The sequence below is a fragment of the Tupaia chinensis genome, unplaced genomic scaffold (assembly GCF_000334495.1).
Source record: "Tupaia chinensis unplaced genomic scaffold, TupChi_1.0 Scaffold149658_1, whole genome shotgun sequence".
Lineage (NCBI taxonomy): Eukaryota > Metazoa > Chordata > Mammalia > Scandentia > Tupaiidae > Tupaia > Tupaia belangeri.
In genome coordinates this window covers 1,320,632-1,337,020 of record NW_006209503.1, presented here as the reverse complement: position 1 = coordinate 1,337,020, position 16,389 = coordinate 1,320,632, and the positions used below count along the sequence as shown (strand labels likewise).

General features: G+C 47.2%; 1 protein-coding gene across 3 annotated transcripts in view; it reads right to left on the bottom strand.

The window, feature by feature from the left end:
* DGKG (diacylglycerol kinase gamma) overlaps nt 1–16,389 on the bottom strand; it is a 235,291-nt gene that overhangs the window by 117,503 nt on the left and 101,399 nt on the right. For 2 of the 3 annotated variants that reach the window (XM_006171475.2, XM_027769454.1), the window contains exons 10-14: nt 8,751–8,868; nt 7,102–7,190; nt 4,114–4,230; nt 3,107–3,199; nt 1,012–1,071 (exon numbers count right to left, since the gene is read on the bottom strand). In XM_006171475.2, the coding sequence (XP_006171537.1) occupies nt 1,012–1,071; nt 3,107–3,199; nt 4,114–4,230; nt 7,102–7,190; nt 8,751–8,868 (477 nt within the window). The remainder of the gene's footprint in view (nt 1–1,011; nt 1,072–3,106; nt 3,200–4,113; nt 4,231–7,101; nt 7,191–8,750; nt 8,869–16,389) is intronic. The other variant, XM_006171477.2, reaches the window with a different exon arrangement.

The window sequence follows — 16,389 nt, the reverse complement described above, 5'->3', positions numbered from 1 at the left end:
GCTCAGAGGAGAGGCGGCCGTGGAGGCAGCCTTTGCCCTCTGGCAGCTTCCTAAGGGGCAGCAGCTGAGCGGCTTTTAAGTCACGTCCATGCCGATGAGGGTGGTGGTTGGGCTCAGAGGGGGTAGTGGGTTTGCAGCTTCAGATCATTCTGCAGTGGTGTGCACTGCGCCCCAACACAGGCGTCCTCTGTGGGAGGCCACTGCCAGCGGCATGGCCGCCTGGACACACGCCGTGGAGAAGACCCTGCTCACGGAGCAAACCGTGCTTGTACCCCGGCACCGTCCAAACCCACATTTCCAGCCTCCACCCCCCTCCTGAGCCTCGGCCCCTATTTCTCAGTATCCAGTGGATACCTTCCACTGGCCGCCTCATCGTCAGTACAGACCGACAGGACCCAGACCCGAGCCAGCCTCTCTCCCCACGGCACCGGCCCTCTCTCCTGGCCCTGTTTTGGTTAAAGCTGCTCTCCGCTCTCCTCGTGCCTGTCCTGCCCCAGGTAAGTCCTGCTCGCCTCCTCCGTGCAGTTCCTTCCCAGGGTGCCACACCAGGCATGCTGCACCTGCTCAAAGCCTTATGGCGCTCACTGTCCAGAGGACAAACCCAAGTGTCCTCACGTGCATTCGAGGCTTTTTTAGGCTAGCCCCATCCTGCTGCTGTCTCTTAATTTTCTTGTTCTTTCCCTCCTCACCCCTTGGAAAACCTGCTATTTTTAGGCCACATTTTTGTTAGTATTTTGCAGGTTTTCATTTTGAAGTTTTATGTGACTTGTTTCTTAAAAAGGTGATGAAGTCCATTAGGCCAGAAACAGGGTCAGCCAAGCCCCCTTCTCGTCACTTGCCTACAGTGTGGTGGTCAGAGGTAACGCCAGAGGCCAAAAGAGGCCCCTGTGTGATAGAACGGTCAGATGAGAAGGCGAGCATTGACACACTCCTTTAGAACCCGAACCCCAGCCTCCCCACCTCGACCTTGGGCTGACTCAGAAGGAGCCGTGGGCCAGGGGCACTAGGTACCTGCATGACAAGGTCCCCTTTGGCTGACCCGCTGCCATCAGGGTTTCCACCTTGCCTGTCCTGTGAGGAGAGACGGAAGTAAGCATCTTTTGAACATAAAAAGGCCTAATACAAAGACATAGATCAGATAAAAACGAGAGAACTGAGACACAGGAAGAAAGAGACCAGGCCAGCTCCAAGGCACAGTGTTTCCAACCCCCTGCCCTGGCAGCCTGAAGCGGGCTGGGCACGCCGCGGAGTGTGGCTGGCTGGAGGGCCAGAGGAGGGGATGGGAGTGCGGCCGCACCCTACGCACGATGCTTCTTTCGCTCTCTTTTTCTTTTTCTTTATTTTTCCTCTCTCAAATGCATGCACACATGCTCTATGATGGGGAAAGGAAAAAAAAAGGAAAAATAAATAATGTAAAAAAAGAGAGAAAGAAGTGAAAAAGCCAGGGTAGTGTGGGAAGGAGTTTTGCAACATGGGCCTTGGATCAAAAAAAAAAAAAAAAAAGCACCGCTAGGAATTTCAGTAAGAGGGAACCAGTAGTTAGCGTAACGGCTGTGTCGCTGGACTCCCACATAGTCGACCGCGGTTCGCATCCTGGACCCGGTGGCTTAAAACTCACGCCGGGCACGTGTGCGTGCATGCCCAAGATCCCAAGAGGAGAATGGAGGAGAAGGGATTACGGCGTGACCATCCCCCTTGGGGGGTGATTTCTCGCTTTCTGTCTCTCTGTCTCTCTCTGTCTGGCGAGCGCACACGCCCTATGGCGGAAACCTCTCCAAAAAAAAAAAAATTTCAGTAAGACACCACGACCTTTTGTCATCGACTGCTCTGACATGAACTTGAAGACACTGTCAAGGAGGGTGGGGGAAGGGGTGGATTGAAACTGGCAGGAATCGAATGTGCTCATTTAGAAGCTTGAGCCCTGAGACTTGGCTACTCTGCTCAGCCGGTAACATGAGATTAAGTAATTTTTCTTTGTTTCATTTATCCTGTTTTGTTTGTTTTTAAAATGTTTCTTATTTACTTTATTGAGGCTTATCTCACGTATAGTAAGATGTTCAAACCTGCATTGCACAGTTAACACAGTATAGTTCGACGCTGAAGCGTAAGCATTAACTTTTGCGACTCTGGACACCATATTGATTTGCTTGGCTTTCGGACTTCATGTAAATGGAATCCTAGAATAGGCCCTTTTTAATTTTGACCCCAGTTTCACTTGTCCAGCAGCATGCCTGAGACTTTCCACGTTCTTAAACGGAAGTGCAGTTGGTCCTTTCCGATTGCCATGTCTTCCATTGTACAGACACCACGTGACGCCATCTGTTAGTGTACTCGATTCATGGCCGTCGAGCCTGTTTCCAGTTCTTTACTTTATGAATGAGGTGGTCAGGAACACGTTTCTTGGTGAAATGACAGCTGGTATTTGTCAAGCAGATACACAGGGGAACCATCGGGTGGTGAAGTCTATACGGACTCAGCAGGTACTGCCCAGTGCGATTCCAAACTGGTGGTTTTTCTTAGGTTTGTAATGAGAACGAAGGGCCTGGCTAAGTCAGGCATGAGAGGCGAGGAATCGGTGGGCCTTGGCAGCCTTTTTATGACGAGAGAGGAGACCATGAAAGAGTGCGGCCCCTGGTTTGAAAGAGGAGTCTTCAACACCGGAGATGAGGGAGTTTCAGATGGGGAGAAGAGGAGATGAAGTTTGCTGCTTTCATGTCAAACAGGCCCGAGACACCCGGCCGGACCCCCACGTGGCAGAGGGAGACCTATGTGTCGACGCAGGGGAGAGGTTGACAGGATGAGGGAGGCTGGGGGCGTGTTTCCTGGGTCTGTGCCGTCTGCGAAGTGCTTACAAGGAACTTGCTTTCCTTGAACGCCCCTTTCAGAGCATCCGGGTGACCAGCAGTTGGAGCCAGATCGGCCAGAGATTTTTCCTCACGAACTGGCTGGCGTCACACTGACCCCTTTCAGACGCCTACTGAGCACAGAAACTCTGTGCATCACTGGGGACCCCCCCCCCCCGGGGGGGCTGTGGATGTCTGAACACTGCCTGCATCTGAGGTGGGGTTCGGAGAAGCTGAAGCCCTGACCGGGCAGGAGTACTTACCCGGGTGATGGGGCATATGGAGGTAGGCAGCAAAATATGGTCTCTCAGCTCCCCGCCGTCGCACAGTGTGGACAACTCACACTTGCGGTGACACTGATGGAAGAAAGGAAGGTGGGAGTGAGTGGAAGTAATTAAGGGGACGTCAGGTATGAGGGTCAGAGGTGTGGAGGGGAGGTGGCCTGTCTAGGGCTGCCCCAAGTCCTGATGCATGGCTGGCCTGGTCGCTATCACTGAGTGTGTGTGCACGTGTGTGCGCACGTGCACGTGTGCGTGTGTGGTCGGGGTACGAGGCCTGCCATGGGCAGCAGAGGAGACCAGGAGCTGCCCATGGCTCCTGGAGCAAAACGGCCATGAGCCTGCCTGCGGCCCTCTGATGTGACGTGCCTGTGTGCAGAGCCCCAGGGGCCACCTGCTCCCCAGGCTCGGAGACTCTGGCGGGTAGAACAAGCTCCTGGGAGGCTGACGTCGCCCCCACAGCTCGTCTCTGTATCTGAGTTCTGCCATCGGGTGTGGAGACACCTCCTTTCTGAGTGTGATTCCTGGTCATGGCGATAAGATGGGGCACTGTGTTTTCTTTGACAGGCAGCTGAGAGTGGCGCTCCCACTGTGCAGGGCTGGGGCTCCTGCTGGCTGCGGGCCCAGAGCTCTGGCCCAGGCACCGGGGCTGCTGGGCTACTGTGCCTTCAGGGCAGGGGTTCTTTCCTCGGATGCCCTGTGGAGCCAGCACTCTGGTGTCTAGCTCCTCTTCCACGCTCAGTGTTCCCAGCCCCTGATGGCACTGGGCGAGGGATGTCCATGGTCTACCATGCCAGGCACGTGGGCTTCTTTTTTTTTTTGAGAGGTTTTTTGCTATAGGTCGCGTGCGACTGAATGGGGGCTCTGGGCCCTTCTGGCCACGCTTCCTGGCCCTGCTCACGCTCTCTGGTGGGATGCTCACTGCTTCTGGCTGCAGCTGGAGCAAAACACCACACTGGAAAGAAGCAGGGCCATCCCGGGCACCAACCCACCGTCATCCGGCACCATACGCAGTGCCGCGCGGTGACACTCTGGTAGCACTTGATACTTTTGTGGCACCGGTCACACTTGACGGAGGAGTTCCCTTCCACCCACGCGTGCTGCATCACCTGTGGGAGGAAGCGAAGGGGGCCAGGAAGGCTGAGACCCGCCCCCAAGGCCCTGGGCCTGAGAAGGTCTGGGAGGAGCACAGGGTGGGGAGAAAATCAGGGGGCTGTTTCCTATTTAGGGGATGCTTACTGGACACTGGTCACTTTGACATGGCCCCTCCCTGCAGTAACTGCCGTCATGCCTGTCACGGTAGATGAAAAACTGCTCCGCCCGCATTGTAAACAGCTCACTGACCCTGGCAGGCAAGCCTCTGCGCAGCTTCTCTGGCATTCCACCTGTGCGCACGGAACCCCTGCAGCGTGATGTGCTCGCATGCGCCCCCTGTTGGAAGGCAGTGACATGCAGGGGAACCGGGAGGCCTGGGGCCCACGGAACCCCTGCAGCGTGATGTGCTCGCATGCGCCCCCTGTGGGAAGTCAGTGACATGCAGGGGAACAGGGAGGTCTGGGGCTTCTGGCAAAAGTGGGTGGAGTCACTGATCTTCCACTTCACAGAGAGGCCACCGCTGCCAGTTGCTGAGCCTTTCTGAGTCTTGGGTCCCTCGTCTGTAGAAAGTGGCACCTCAGGGGGCATTGGAGGAAGGGGGATTGCAAGGAGATAGCGCCCTTGGAAGGGCCTCCCTGGCGTGGAACTGGCCCTTTGCAGTTGGGTAATTCCCATCAGGATGAACGGGGGTTATTAGGAGTCCTAATGGACAGCCCATGCACCAGCTCAAGTAAATTAGCGCCCGCGGTGCGGCTGCCCTCAGAGTGCTGGAAAGCACTCCGCGATTGCGATGTCCATCTGAGATCGGGAAGACCTCTAGTGGGAAGGTAGACGAAAAGTCCAGAGAAATGAGCGAGACTCCTCTGGAGCCTCTCACACCTGTTTCCTGAAGAGCCAGCAGGATCTGCTCCCTGGCCAGGAAATGCCACCAGAGCAGGCTGGGAGCTTGGGAGGCAGGTGGGAGTGTGTGTGTGTGTGTGTGTGTGTGTGTGTAAGTGCACTTTAAAGTGACACCACTACCTAGGAGCCAGAGCCCTCAGTTCTCCCCCCCTGGAAATGTCCACCAAGATAACCTGAACAACAGAGGGAGTAAATATGGATGCTGGGAGAATGTGGGTCTCTACCTGAAGTGCTAGACTATAACACCATATTAAAGACACAGAAAATATGCAAATGATGCCATCCGTGGTTGTATTAAATAGGAATACATGTTTTCCATTACTTAGCAGTTAGGTTGCTTACTGCCTCCCTGCAATGTTTGGGTGAAAGGATTGCTCTGGAGGGGTCATGTTTGTAGCCTCTCATCTCTGCCATGCAGAAGGACTATTTGTTAATCGATTTGTCACCTGCATGGCCACACTGAGTGTGCTCCAAGATTATTATTATTTCCCTTTTGCAGAGGAAAAGCTCGAGGCTTCAAGGAGGCTGCGTGACTGGCCCTAGGTTCTGGGGCTGGTGAGTGGCAAGCACGGATTCAGGCAGGTCTGACCCCGAGTCTAAGGCTACCTCCCTCACAAAGCATTGCCTCCTCCCTCTTCTATGGGATCTGAAGATACAGTGAAAGACTTTGGTCACCCCTGCAGGCTCAGAAGGCTGTGAGTGTGCCCGGCTGACCCCTCCGTGGTCATGCTCTGTTCTCTGTGTGCAGGCTTGGGACTTGAGTCCTAGAGGTACACGTGTGTGCTGGTGAAGGCATGGACATGGAGGAGGGTGTGAATGGGGTGGGGCAGAGCAGGAGACAAGAGGCCATGCAGTGTCTCATGGGGCATGCACACACGTTTTTGCAGGCTTCCTTCTCTCTCAGAAGTCCTTCTGCAGAAAGCCTGGGTCTCCCTCCCATCTGCTAATCATCTCCTGATTCAGGGTCCTCAATGAACTCTGCTCTCTGCAGAGACCGGGTGCCCTTCCCCTGCTAGCTTTCAGGAGGGTCAGTAAACTGATCTCCAGACTCAGTGAATGGCACCCTGAATAGGCACGTCAGAAACCTGGAAACCACCCCCTAACTCTTCCCGCTCTCATCCTCGGCATCCCCATCAGCACGTTGATGATGGTGCCTCTGCGTCACCTCGCAGACTCTCCCTCTATCTTCTCACCCTTGGCCAGTGTGGCGGTCGAGATGGCTGCTAGCCAGCATGGCCGGGGGACAGCCCAGGCAGCCCAGACCAGCCCACAGCGAGTGAGTGTAGATCCGCCCAGGCCTCAGTCATCGGCAGAGCTTTTCCTCTCCTATACTCTTCTCAGAGAGATGAATCTAACGTGTCAACCCCGTCCTTTCTCCTTGCGCTGGAAGCCCGTCAGGGGCCCCTTGCTTGCATAGAAAATGCCTCTGACTTTCTAGTGGGCCTACAAGACCTTCTCCAGGCTGGATCTCACCACTTTCTGAGAACATCCCATCCCGTCCCTGAAGCAGCCTCTGTCCAGCCACACCAGACTAAGTGTGGGTCTCAGAATAAGCCGTCTCCCTGCCTTTCCACGCGAGGCTCTGCCTGGAGTCTGGCTGCATGCCTCATGAAGTCCTCCCGACTTGACTTCAAGGCTCAACTCAAAAGGCTTCCCTTTTCACGGCCCTGCTTTCTCCCTCGTGCGTGAGCAGAGTGCTCCACAGAGCCCTGTCATCCCATGGCTTTGTCGTGCCTCTCCCTAGACTGCAGCTCCTGAGCAGCCTGGCGAACACCTCCTGTAACCTGCGGACCTGGCATGGTACCTGGCACCTGGTAGGCGCCGAGGAGATGCTGGATGGCCTGATGGCTGAATGGGATGGTTTAAGGGTGGTCCTCAAGGCAGAGAACGGATGGGTAAAGCCCCTTCCTGCCCAGGAATCTGTGGTGACGGCCATGCTGCCTCAATGTGGCATGCAGTCGGACAGGGTGATAGGTGTCACCAACCTCGCTGCCCCTTTTGATTTTTGAGTACGTTTTGACACACCCTGGAATGTTTTTGGATACACAGCGTTCGTGGACGGTGTATTTACAGTCTGAAAGGAAAAAATAAGAAACAAGGAAAATGCATTGAGTGATCACCTAGGAAAGGTCCAGCCACCCTCCCGCCCCAGCCAAGGTCTGTTCCTCCCTCTGGGTGGCTGATGAGGGCAGGGGACATAGTAAGCTGGCCTCGCTAATGGAAATTCCAGTCTCTAACCGGCCCGGAGAAGAGGGTCCCTTTGTCGTCTCCCAGTTGTGCTTCTGCTCTGCCACCCCAGCACGCTGTGGGCAATTTCAGGCAAACACCTCCAGAAAGAACTTTCCACAGAAGGGGAGTTGTGGGGGTCTCCTCCCTGCTCTGCCAAAGCCATGGTGTTGTGTATCAGGTGGTTGTTGAGAGGGCTGGAAAGCCAGGGGTCTTTGGAGTACGGCAAGTCTGGGCCTGATCTTTGGCTTTGCCATTTGAAACAATTTATTCAATATTATGATCTTGAGTCAATTGCTTTAAGCTCTCTGCAATGCAGAGTTTTCTGTGAAATGAAAAGAAAATGTCCTCTCTTTCTCCTTGCAGGGATTTTGCAGCATTAAAAGAAATCACCTCTGCTGAGCACCATGTGTCTGGGTCAAAGCACCTATTCCCCAGTTCCTGCTGCTGCCACCACTACTCTTACGCAGACGGCAGAGGCCTCAGGCCTGGACTTCCCAGGAATGAGAGGGGTCTACTAAATGTGCGGAGGGCTGGGAAGGCTGGACGACCCCTCTATTGCCAGCCTGCTGCTGCTTGCTCCTGGTGGACGGGGGCCCAGCTCTGCTGAGACGACTTTGTGGCCGAGGCACTTGCTGCCTAGCTTACACGTCCCATTAGGTGAACCGCTGGTGACTTGCCTGTACCCGAGGGGGCTGGTGACTTGCCTGTACCCGAGGGACCTTCCTACAACCGCTCCCAGCCTCTGACGGTTCAGGTGAGCGTTTGCTCTCCGTATTCGGAGGTGGTTGGCAAGACTCTGTGTGGCCCACATGCTCTGACCCCTGCACAGCTTCACTGGACCCTTCTCTCCTCACAGTCCCTTCTTCACCTCTTTTCGCTCCTCTCCTCCAATCTCTTCCTCCTGTTCTCGTTTCCAGTTTCCCTTTCCTTTACTTCTGGCTCTCACTTGTGGTTTTTTTCTCCTATTCACTCTGATTTTACTAACCACATTATTTAAATGAAAACAAAAGTATAGTTTTCATCCCCATTGTATTTCCAGAATATGGACTATGTTGCTTATTAATTTAAAAAAAAAAAGAAGGCCTCTAAATACAGCCCAAATAGACATTGACTAGAATACCCAACTAAAATGAGTATAAGATGCTTTTAATTATGTGCAAACTTTGATACTTTTTCAAAGCAGTCAGTGGTCCATGACAGGACTCTAAGAGTTGTAAGACTCACCCATTCGACTTGGGTAGAATAAAAATAGGACTTACAGGCCTTGCTTTATTCCCCGCTGTTGGAACAACATGGTGGTCCCTCACGCTAAGAAATGGAAATACCGAGGTTTTTCTGGAATGGCTCAGCCACCCTGCAAGGCAGAGCGTGCGTGCCTGGGGTGGGGTGAAGGGCGTTTACTCACAAACGCAGCACAGGCCTTGTTTCCGGACCCCCATGAGCATGGTGTGGCAGAAGTTGCAGTAGGTTGGCTTCTTGAAGTGCTTCAGGGTCCAGGCGTGCCGCCCCTCCCCCTTGGAGCCCTGTGGGGAGAGAGGAGGTGAGACCCCAGCTGGTGGCCCTGGCTGGAGGAAGCAGGGGCTGCTCTTGCATTTCTTTCTTTTTCTAAATACGACTCTCTTCTCATATTTGGAAGATGCTACCTTTTTTTTTTTCTGTTTTAAATGCAAATCAAAGTGAAATTCTTGTGCTGGCTCATAGCTTGGTGATCAAGGGGTAGCTGGATTCCCCATGGCCAGCCAAACGGTTTGAGTACAGGACCTGGTGGCTTACAGAACGCAACAGGTATTCATGTGCAGACGCAAAATCCTGAAAGGAAGAACAGCAGAAGGGACTACAGCGTGAAAAGTAGACAAAAAGCAAAGGTCTTTGTGTGCGTTTTAAACTGGCAGACATTGAAAACATGGAACATCCGGATAGGAGTGTGTATGGATAAGTTCTCGCCTACACGGTTGGCAAAGTGTAAATCAAAAAATTTTTTTGTCTGTCAATCATCAATCCATCTAAAGAGTCTTCAAATGTTTATAACCTGTCATCTTTGACTTGCAAATTTCTCTTCTTAGCTTGTATTCTAAAGAAATCATTTTTATTTTTTTCCTGGATGGTGCATATGCTCATGAGAGAGAGAGAGAGAGACAGAGAGAGAGAGAGAGAGAGAGAGAGAGAGGGCGAGAACCTCCTGAGTGGGGTGTGTTCATGCTGCAATCCCCTTTCTTCCATTTCCCCACCCTGTCAGGATTTGGGGCATGCACTGTACACATGCCTGGAGTGTCTTTCAAGCCTCCAGGGCCAGGATTTCAACTGCTGTGAGCAGGTGGGATTGGCTACCTTAGATGTCCCAACAAATAATTTTTAGGAGACACATAAGCATTTTTGCATTCTGTCAGATGTTTAACTCGGCACTATCTAAATGATGAGAAATTAGAAATATTTTTAAATTACCAAAAAGTCTCAAAATTACCCGAAAGTTCACTGTAGTACATCTCTATGATGTAATATTAAGTAATAATTAAAAGGTATTTATAAGAATTTCCTAGTGGCAGGGGAATGTGCTTATGATCTAATGCTAAGTAAAAAGACAGAATACAAATGTGATGTTATACAATGATCTAAATTTCTTTTTCTTTGGGGTTTGCCATAGGGTGTATGAGCTTGCTAGAGAGAGAGAGTAAGAGGGAAAGTGAGAAATCACCCTCCAGGGGGATGGCCACACTGTAATCCCTTCTCTATCCTCCTCTTGGGATTTTGGGCATGCACGCACACGTGCCCGGTGCACTCTTAGAGTGGTTGGGTCTGGGACTCGAACCACGCAGTTGGTCATGTGGGATCCCGCAGCCTCAACCACACGCCAGCTGGCCCGATCTCAGTTTTATATAATACCCTAACCAGTTAACTGACATTAGCTCTATCTAACAGCACTATGGATTTATTTTATTCTCTACTTTCTACTTTCTCCTGTATTTTTCCACATTTTCTACAATGAGCATATAGTAGTGTTACAATCAAGAAAAAAACTAGTTTAACTAAAACAGTGTACTCTTCTTACCAACTTTCTGTACACAAACAAGTCAGGACAGAGACAGAGACAGAGAGAAAGTTGCACTGTCTCCTGCTGTGGCTCAGAAGTGAAATCACCCTGATCCTTTAAGCTGAGCAGCACACGATCACAGCTTCCCTGGACACCTGGTCTCCCAGCACCCAGCCCCTGGGAGCACAGCCTACCTGCAGCTGTGGCTTCCCACACCTCTCTCAAATCAGCTGCATCGCGAGATAAGCACTTCTAAGTTTGTCTTTTTTTTTTCTTTTTCTTTCTTTCTTTTTTTTTTTTTGATATAAGCATTCTTCATTTCAAAATACATGTAATCACAAAAACAGTGTCCTAGATTCTCGGTTCAATGCTCTAGATCCTTTATATTCCAAATAAATTTCTGATTGATTGAAAATACATTTATTGAAAATAGGGGTCATGTCTTATACTTACTGTCACAAAATTTCAAGTTAAAAAAGATCCTAGAGATTATCTCATCAGTCATTATTTTAGAAGCCTTTGGAGTTAAGCTGATTTTATAAATGAGTGAATACTCTGGATGAGAAGGTGTCGCAAAACAAGTCAAAAGACAGCAAAGGCTACTCACATCCATTCAAAGAGATTCCATAAAAGAAGGCAGGCCCACTGCCAGCAGATCCTCTTACTTATCAAGACAGTTTTTTAAAGTAACTTTTTAATTTTTATTATCATCATAATCTTCTTTATGTTACATTGGATTACATATAACTTTACAGTGTATTACATTGCTTTTTCAGAAGGGAATGCCATGCATGTCAGTCAATACAGAGACATTAATCTCCCCACTTCATCATTCAATATCTTTTCAATGTTTTTCCCAATCATTATTATTATAATTCTAATTATTATTTTTTTAAACAGTCAATCACTATTTCTCATTTTGCTTGTAAGAAGACTTTACCTAATGGGGGGAGAGGGGGAGCCGGTCGTTGCTGGCTGCAGAGCTCAGGCCCCTCCTGTTCCTCTCCCCACAACAACAAACCGGGGTTTTCCTTACAGACAGAAGGGAAATTGTAACAATCCTTGGCAGACCCTGCTTCTTCATCCAACTACAAGGATTGTCATTTCATCCGTAGGTACCTTCATTAGCAAAGTCAGACAACTCTCCCTTTCTCTGCTACTATTTTTATAGACGCAAGATAAGAAGCAACTGGATCTTAATTCAGGATAAAGTAACATTTTGCTTGTGTTATAGCACCATCATGTGGCTCTGAAGGAGCTAGAAGTGAAGCTTCTGCGCAATGGAGACTTCAGCATGTGGAGGAAGTTCCCTCCTTACACACTCCAGGTTTGACACCGTGGGCGGTTTCACCAGGAGAAAGATCGCTTTGCCGATGTCCCATTCAGAGATCTCCGGCTTTATCAGTGGTCACATGTGGACTTTGAAAAAGTCAAATAGGCGATGAGGATTGTTTTTCTATTTTTTTTCTTTAGTTTCCACTATAGAGCACACGCGCTTGCCATAGAGACAGCGAAAGAGAGAGAAAGTGAGAAAGCACCCATGGGGGATGGCCGCAACACATTCCCGTCTGCTCCATTCTCTTAGAATTTGGGGTACTCACGCACATGCGCCCGATGTGATTGTCAAGCCAGTGGATCTGGGACTCAGACAGTGCAGTCGGCCATGTGGGATTCGACCACCTTAACCTGCCCATCACCTGCTGGACTTTTATGACATTGAAGGAACTTTCTCCAAAATCATAAATATTAATGTTTAAAACTTATTTAATATGTTATCAGGAAAGTCATGACGTATTTTTCTATGCAAAAAATCATCATGACTTTCCCAATAATCTAATAATACATGTTTGAAAATAAATGCATAGAATGTTAGATGAGTAAAAACGACGTTTTCATTCCATTTTGTTTGCCTCTTTGTTGATGTAAATTATTCTTCTCTATATGGCTAATTTGGCATTTGGGGGCAATATCAAAGAGAATGTTGAAGAAATAGGTTCTCCCTCCTCCAGCCATGAGATAGTAGATCCTTTCCATGCAGAGTTGGGTCACTTTGGATCTCAGCAAGGCCAGAATGGAAGAGAACATAGAAATCAATGCTTTATGATTAAAATGTCTCATCTCGAGGGCCCGCCTCCCAGACCCCGGTGCTAGTCAGGACGGAAAGCACCTCCACCTCTGCCTGTGTTGGCACTCTGGGTTCAGCTTTGTGGCCGTGAAGCCCTCCGCCTGCCCCACAAGCCAGGGCCCCCCTTCAGACCCCAGTGCTAGTCAGCTAGGCAAGTATCTCTCTCCCTCTTGTTCTTCTCTGTCCCTTCTAACTTTCTTTCCTCTTTTTAATAAAACTGCTTTCAGCCTTGTTTGTGCCTTTCTCTTGCTAATTTGTCTCTTCTTCCCTCACCTAGGACAGAAAGCATCTAGGCACCTCTGCCTGTGGAGGTGCCTTCTCAAAGCACGCTTTTGTGCTATGCGGTTTTACGTTTTTATTCCAATTTTATTTTCTGCAGTGTGATTAATTTTTCCTCTTTCTTTTGTTCTAGTTCTTTCCTTCTTTTTTCTTTGCCTTTTCTTCCTATTTCTATTTCCTACTCTCTTTTTCTTTTACGTTACTTTCCTGTTTTATAGCTCAGCCCTTACCCACTGCCTAGAAAAAACTAGTTGCGTAGTAGCTAACCATCTGAACATTGTGAGTTTTAGAGAATTCTTTGCACCTCATTGTAGTGGTTGCAAAAAGAATGAAATTCCCCTTCATAAATCTAATTGCAAAACTCCTCCTGTGTTTCCCTTACTGGAGGACACTGTAGCAGGGAGAAAATAGCACCAAATTATTTCACAATAAGGAAAACACATGAGCTCACAGTCACAGAATCCTCCAACAAATGGGCCAGAAGTGAACACGTTACTAAATGACTAAAAAATCGGAGAAGAACCTCAAGGATCACAGAATCAAGTAATACATCTCCAGCAAGGGAACACTGTAACTCATCTCCAAGTAGGAAAAAAAAAGAGAGAATATTACCAAAATGTCAGAAAAAGAATTTAGAACATTTATGGTAACAAAATCCTATGAGTGCGTTGGTGGTATAGTGGTGAGCACAGCTGCCTTCCAAAACCCTGAGATGCAAGAGAAAAGAGATGTTGAGCTCCAAGAGATGAGGAAGTCCTTCCATGATATGAAAGAATTGGACTCCATAAAACAGAATCAAATGGAACTGTTAGATATGAAGGCTATAAATAAATAAAACTGCCCTCAAAAGTACTAAAAGCAAGTTAGACTATGCAGAAGATCAAATCTTGGAGCAGAAGACAAAACCTCTGACTAGAAAAAAATTATCAAAAGCACTGAGAAAACAGCCAATAAAACTGAGGATAATATACGAGAAATACTAAATACCATGAAATGCCTAAACATCTGAGTAATTGGTATCCCAGAAGGTGAAGAAACTCATAAGGGCATTGATAATCTAGTCCACGAAATTCTGGAAGAAAACTTTCCAGTCTAGAGAGGCACTCAAATATCCACACCCCAGAAATACAAAGAACCTCGAATAGAATCAATTCAAGAAGATCCTCTCCACAGTACACCGTAGCTAGATTGGCCAAAACCACAGACAAAGACAAGATACTAAGATTGGCAAGAGAGAAATGTCAAATCGCTTACAGAGACTATCCCATCAGGCTAACATCAGATACAATGCAAGCAGGGAAAGAATGGGAAAGTATATCGGTGTTAAATGAAAAACAATTTCAAACAAGAATACTATACCTGGTAAGATTATCCATCATATGAGAAAAGAAAATAAAAACATTCTTGGATAAACAAAACCTGAAAGGATTTACCAACTCCAGACCAGCTCTTCAAGAAATTCTGAAAGGAATACTATACCAAGAAAACTAAAGATAGACAGACAGCAATAAGAGAACAAAAAACAACCAAGAATATGGCCAACTTAATGGTAGGGAAATATCAATAATAACATTGAATGTTAATGGATTAAATTCTCTGATTAAGAGACACAGACTGGCTGAATAGATTAAAAATCAGAAACCCTCCATCTGCTGCCTACAAGAAACCCATCTCATGGAAAAAGACATACACAGACTAAAAGTGGAGGGCTGGAAAAAGGTATTCCATGTAAATAGAAACTAAAAAAGAGTGGGAGTAGCTCTACTAATTTTGGACAAAACAGGCTTTAAGACAAAAACCACAAGAAAAGACAAAGAAGGGCATTATATAGTAGAAAAAGAGCTAATTCATCAAGAAGATATAATGCTTATAAATATCTATGCACCCAAGTTAGGAGCACCCACATATGTAAAGAAAAGACTGCTAGATCTAAAAGGGGAGATAGACTGTAACACAATAACTGTTGGAGATCTCAACACCCAATTATCTCTTTTAGACAGGTCAATGAGACCAAAAAAAGGGGGGGGAAGAGATCCAGGACCTAAACGATACCATAAATCATATGGACTTGACAGACATCTATAGAACTTTCCACCCCAAATCCACAAAGTATACATTTTTCTCAGCCCTGCATGGTACTTTCTTGAAGATTGACCACATGATAGGGCACAAAACCAGCCTTTACAGATTCAAAAGCATAGAAACTATATCCAGCATCTTCTCTGACTATGATGGAATTAAACTTGATATTAATCTCAAGAAAAGTCCTCGAAAATACACACATACATGGAAACGAAATAACCGATTTCTAAATGACTTCATGACTACTGAAGAGACTAAGACTGAAATAAAAAGATTCTTGGAAACAAATGATAATGAGTACACAAGTTTCCATAGTTTATGGGACACAGCAAAAGCAGTCATAAGAGGGAAGTTCATAGCAATTAGTGTGCACAAGAAAAAGATGGAAAGGTGGGAAAAGGACGACCTAACATCATTCCTCAGGGAGTTGGAAAAACAACCACAGAAAAATCCAAAAAATGCCAGGAGAAAAGAAATAATACTGATTCGAGCAGAAATAAATGAAATAGAAAATAAGTGAACTATGCAGAAAATAAATGAAAGCAAAAGTTGGTTCTTTGAAAGGTAAACAAGATTGACACATCATTAGCTAGACTAATTAAGAAGAAGAGAGAAAGGAACCAGATACATCAAATTCACAGTGAATCAGGCAACATTACAACAGACATAACAGAAATACAAAACATAATTAGAGGATACTATGAGCGACAATATGCCAACAAAGAAGAAAACCTAGGTGAGATGGACAAATTCCTGGACATATATAATCTACCAAGATTGATCCAGAAGGACATAGAAAGCCTGAATAGATCTATAACAAGCAGTGAGATTGAGTCAGTGATAAATAACTTCCCAACAAAGAAAAGTCTGGGTCCTGGTGGCTTCACTGCTGAATTTTGTAAAATTTTTTAAAAAGAGGTAATTCCCATTCTATTCACACTGTTTCTAGAGATCCAAAAGGAAGGAACCCTTCCAAATTCATTCTACGAAGCTTCTATTACCCTCATTCCCAAAATGGGTAAGGATATGACAAAAAAGGAAAACTACAGACCTATATCTCTAATGAATATAGATGCAAAAATTCTCAACAAGACACTTGCTGACCGTATTCAACAGCATATAAAAAAAGGTTATTCATCATGACCAGGTAGGCTTTATTCCAGGGATGCAAGGGTGGTTCAACATATGCAAAACCATAAATGTAATACACTATATTAACAGAAAGAAAGATAAAAAACATGACCATTTCAATTGATGCAGAAAAAGCATTTGAAAAAATACAACATCCTTTCATGAGTAAGACTCTCAGTAAAATTGGCATAGAAGGATTGTTTCTCAGCTTAATAAAAGTCATCAATGATAAACTTGTAGTTAACATTATACTGAAAGGGAAAAAGCTAAAAGCTTTTCCACTAAAAACTGGTACAAGACAAGACTGCCCACTTTCTCTGCTCCTATTCAATATAGTACTGGAAGTCCTAGCCAATGCGATCAGACATGGAAGGAAATAAAAGGCATTGCAATAGGGAA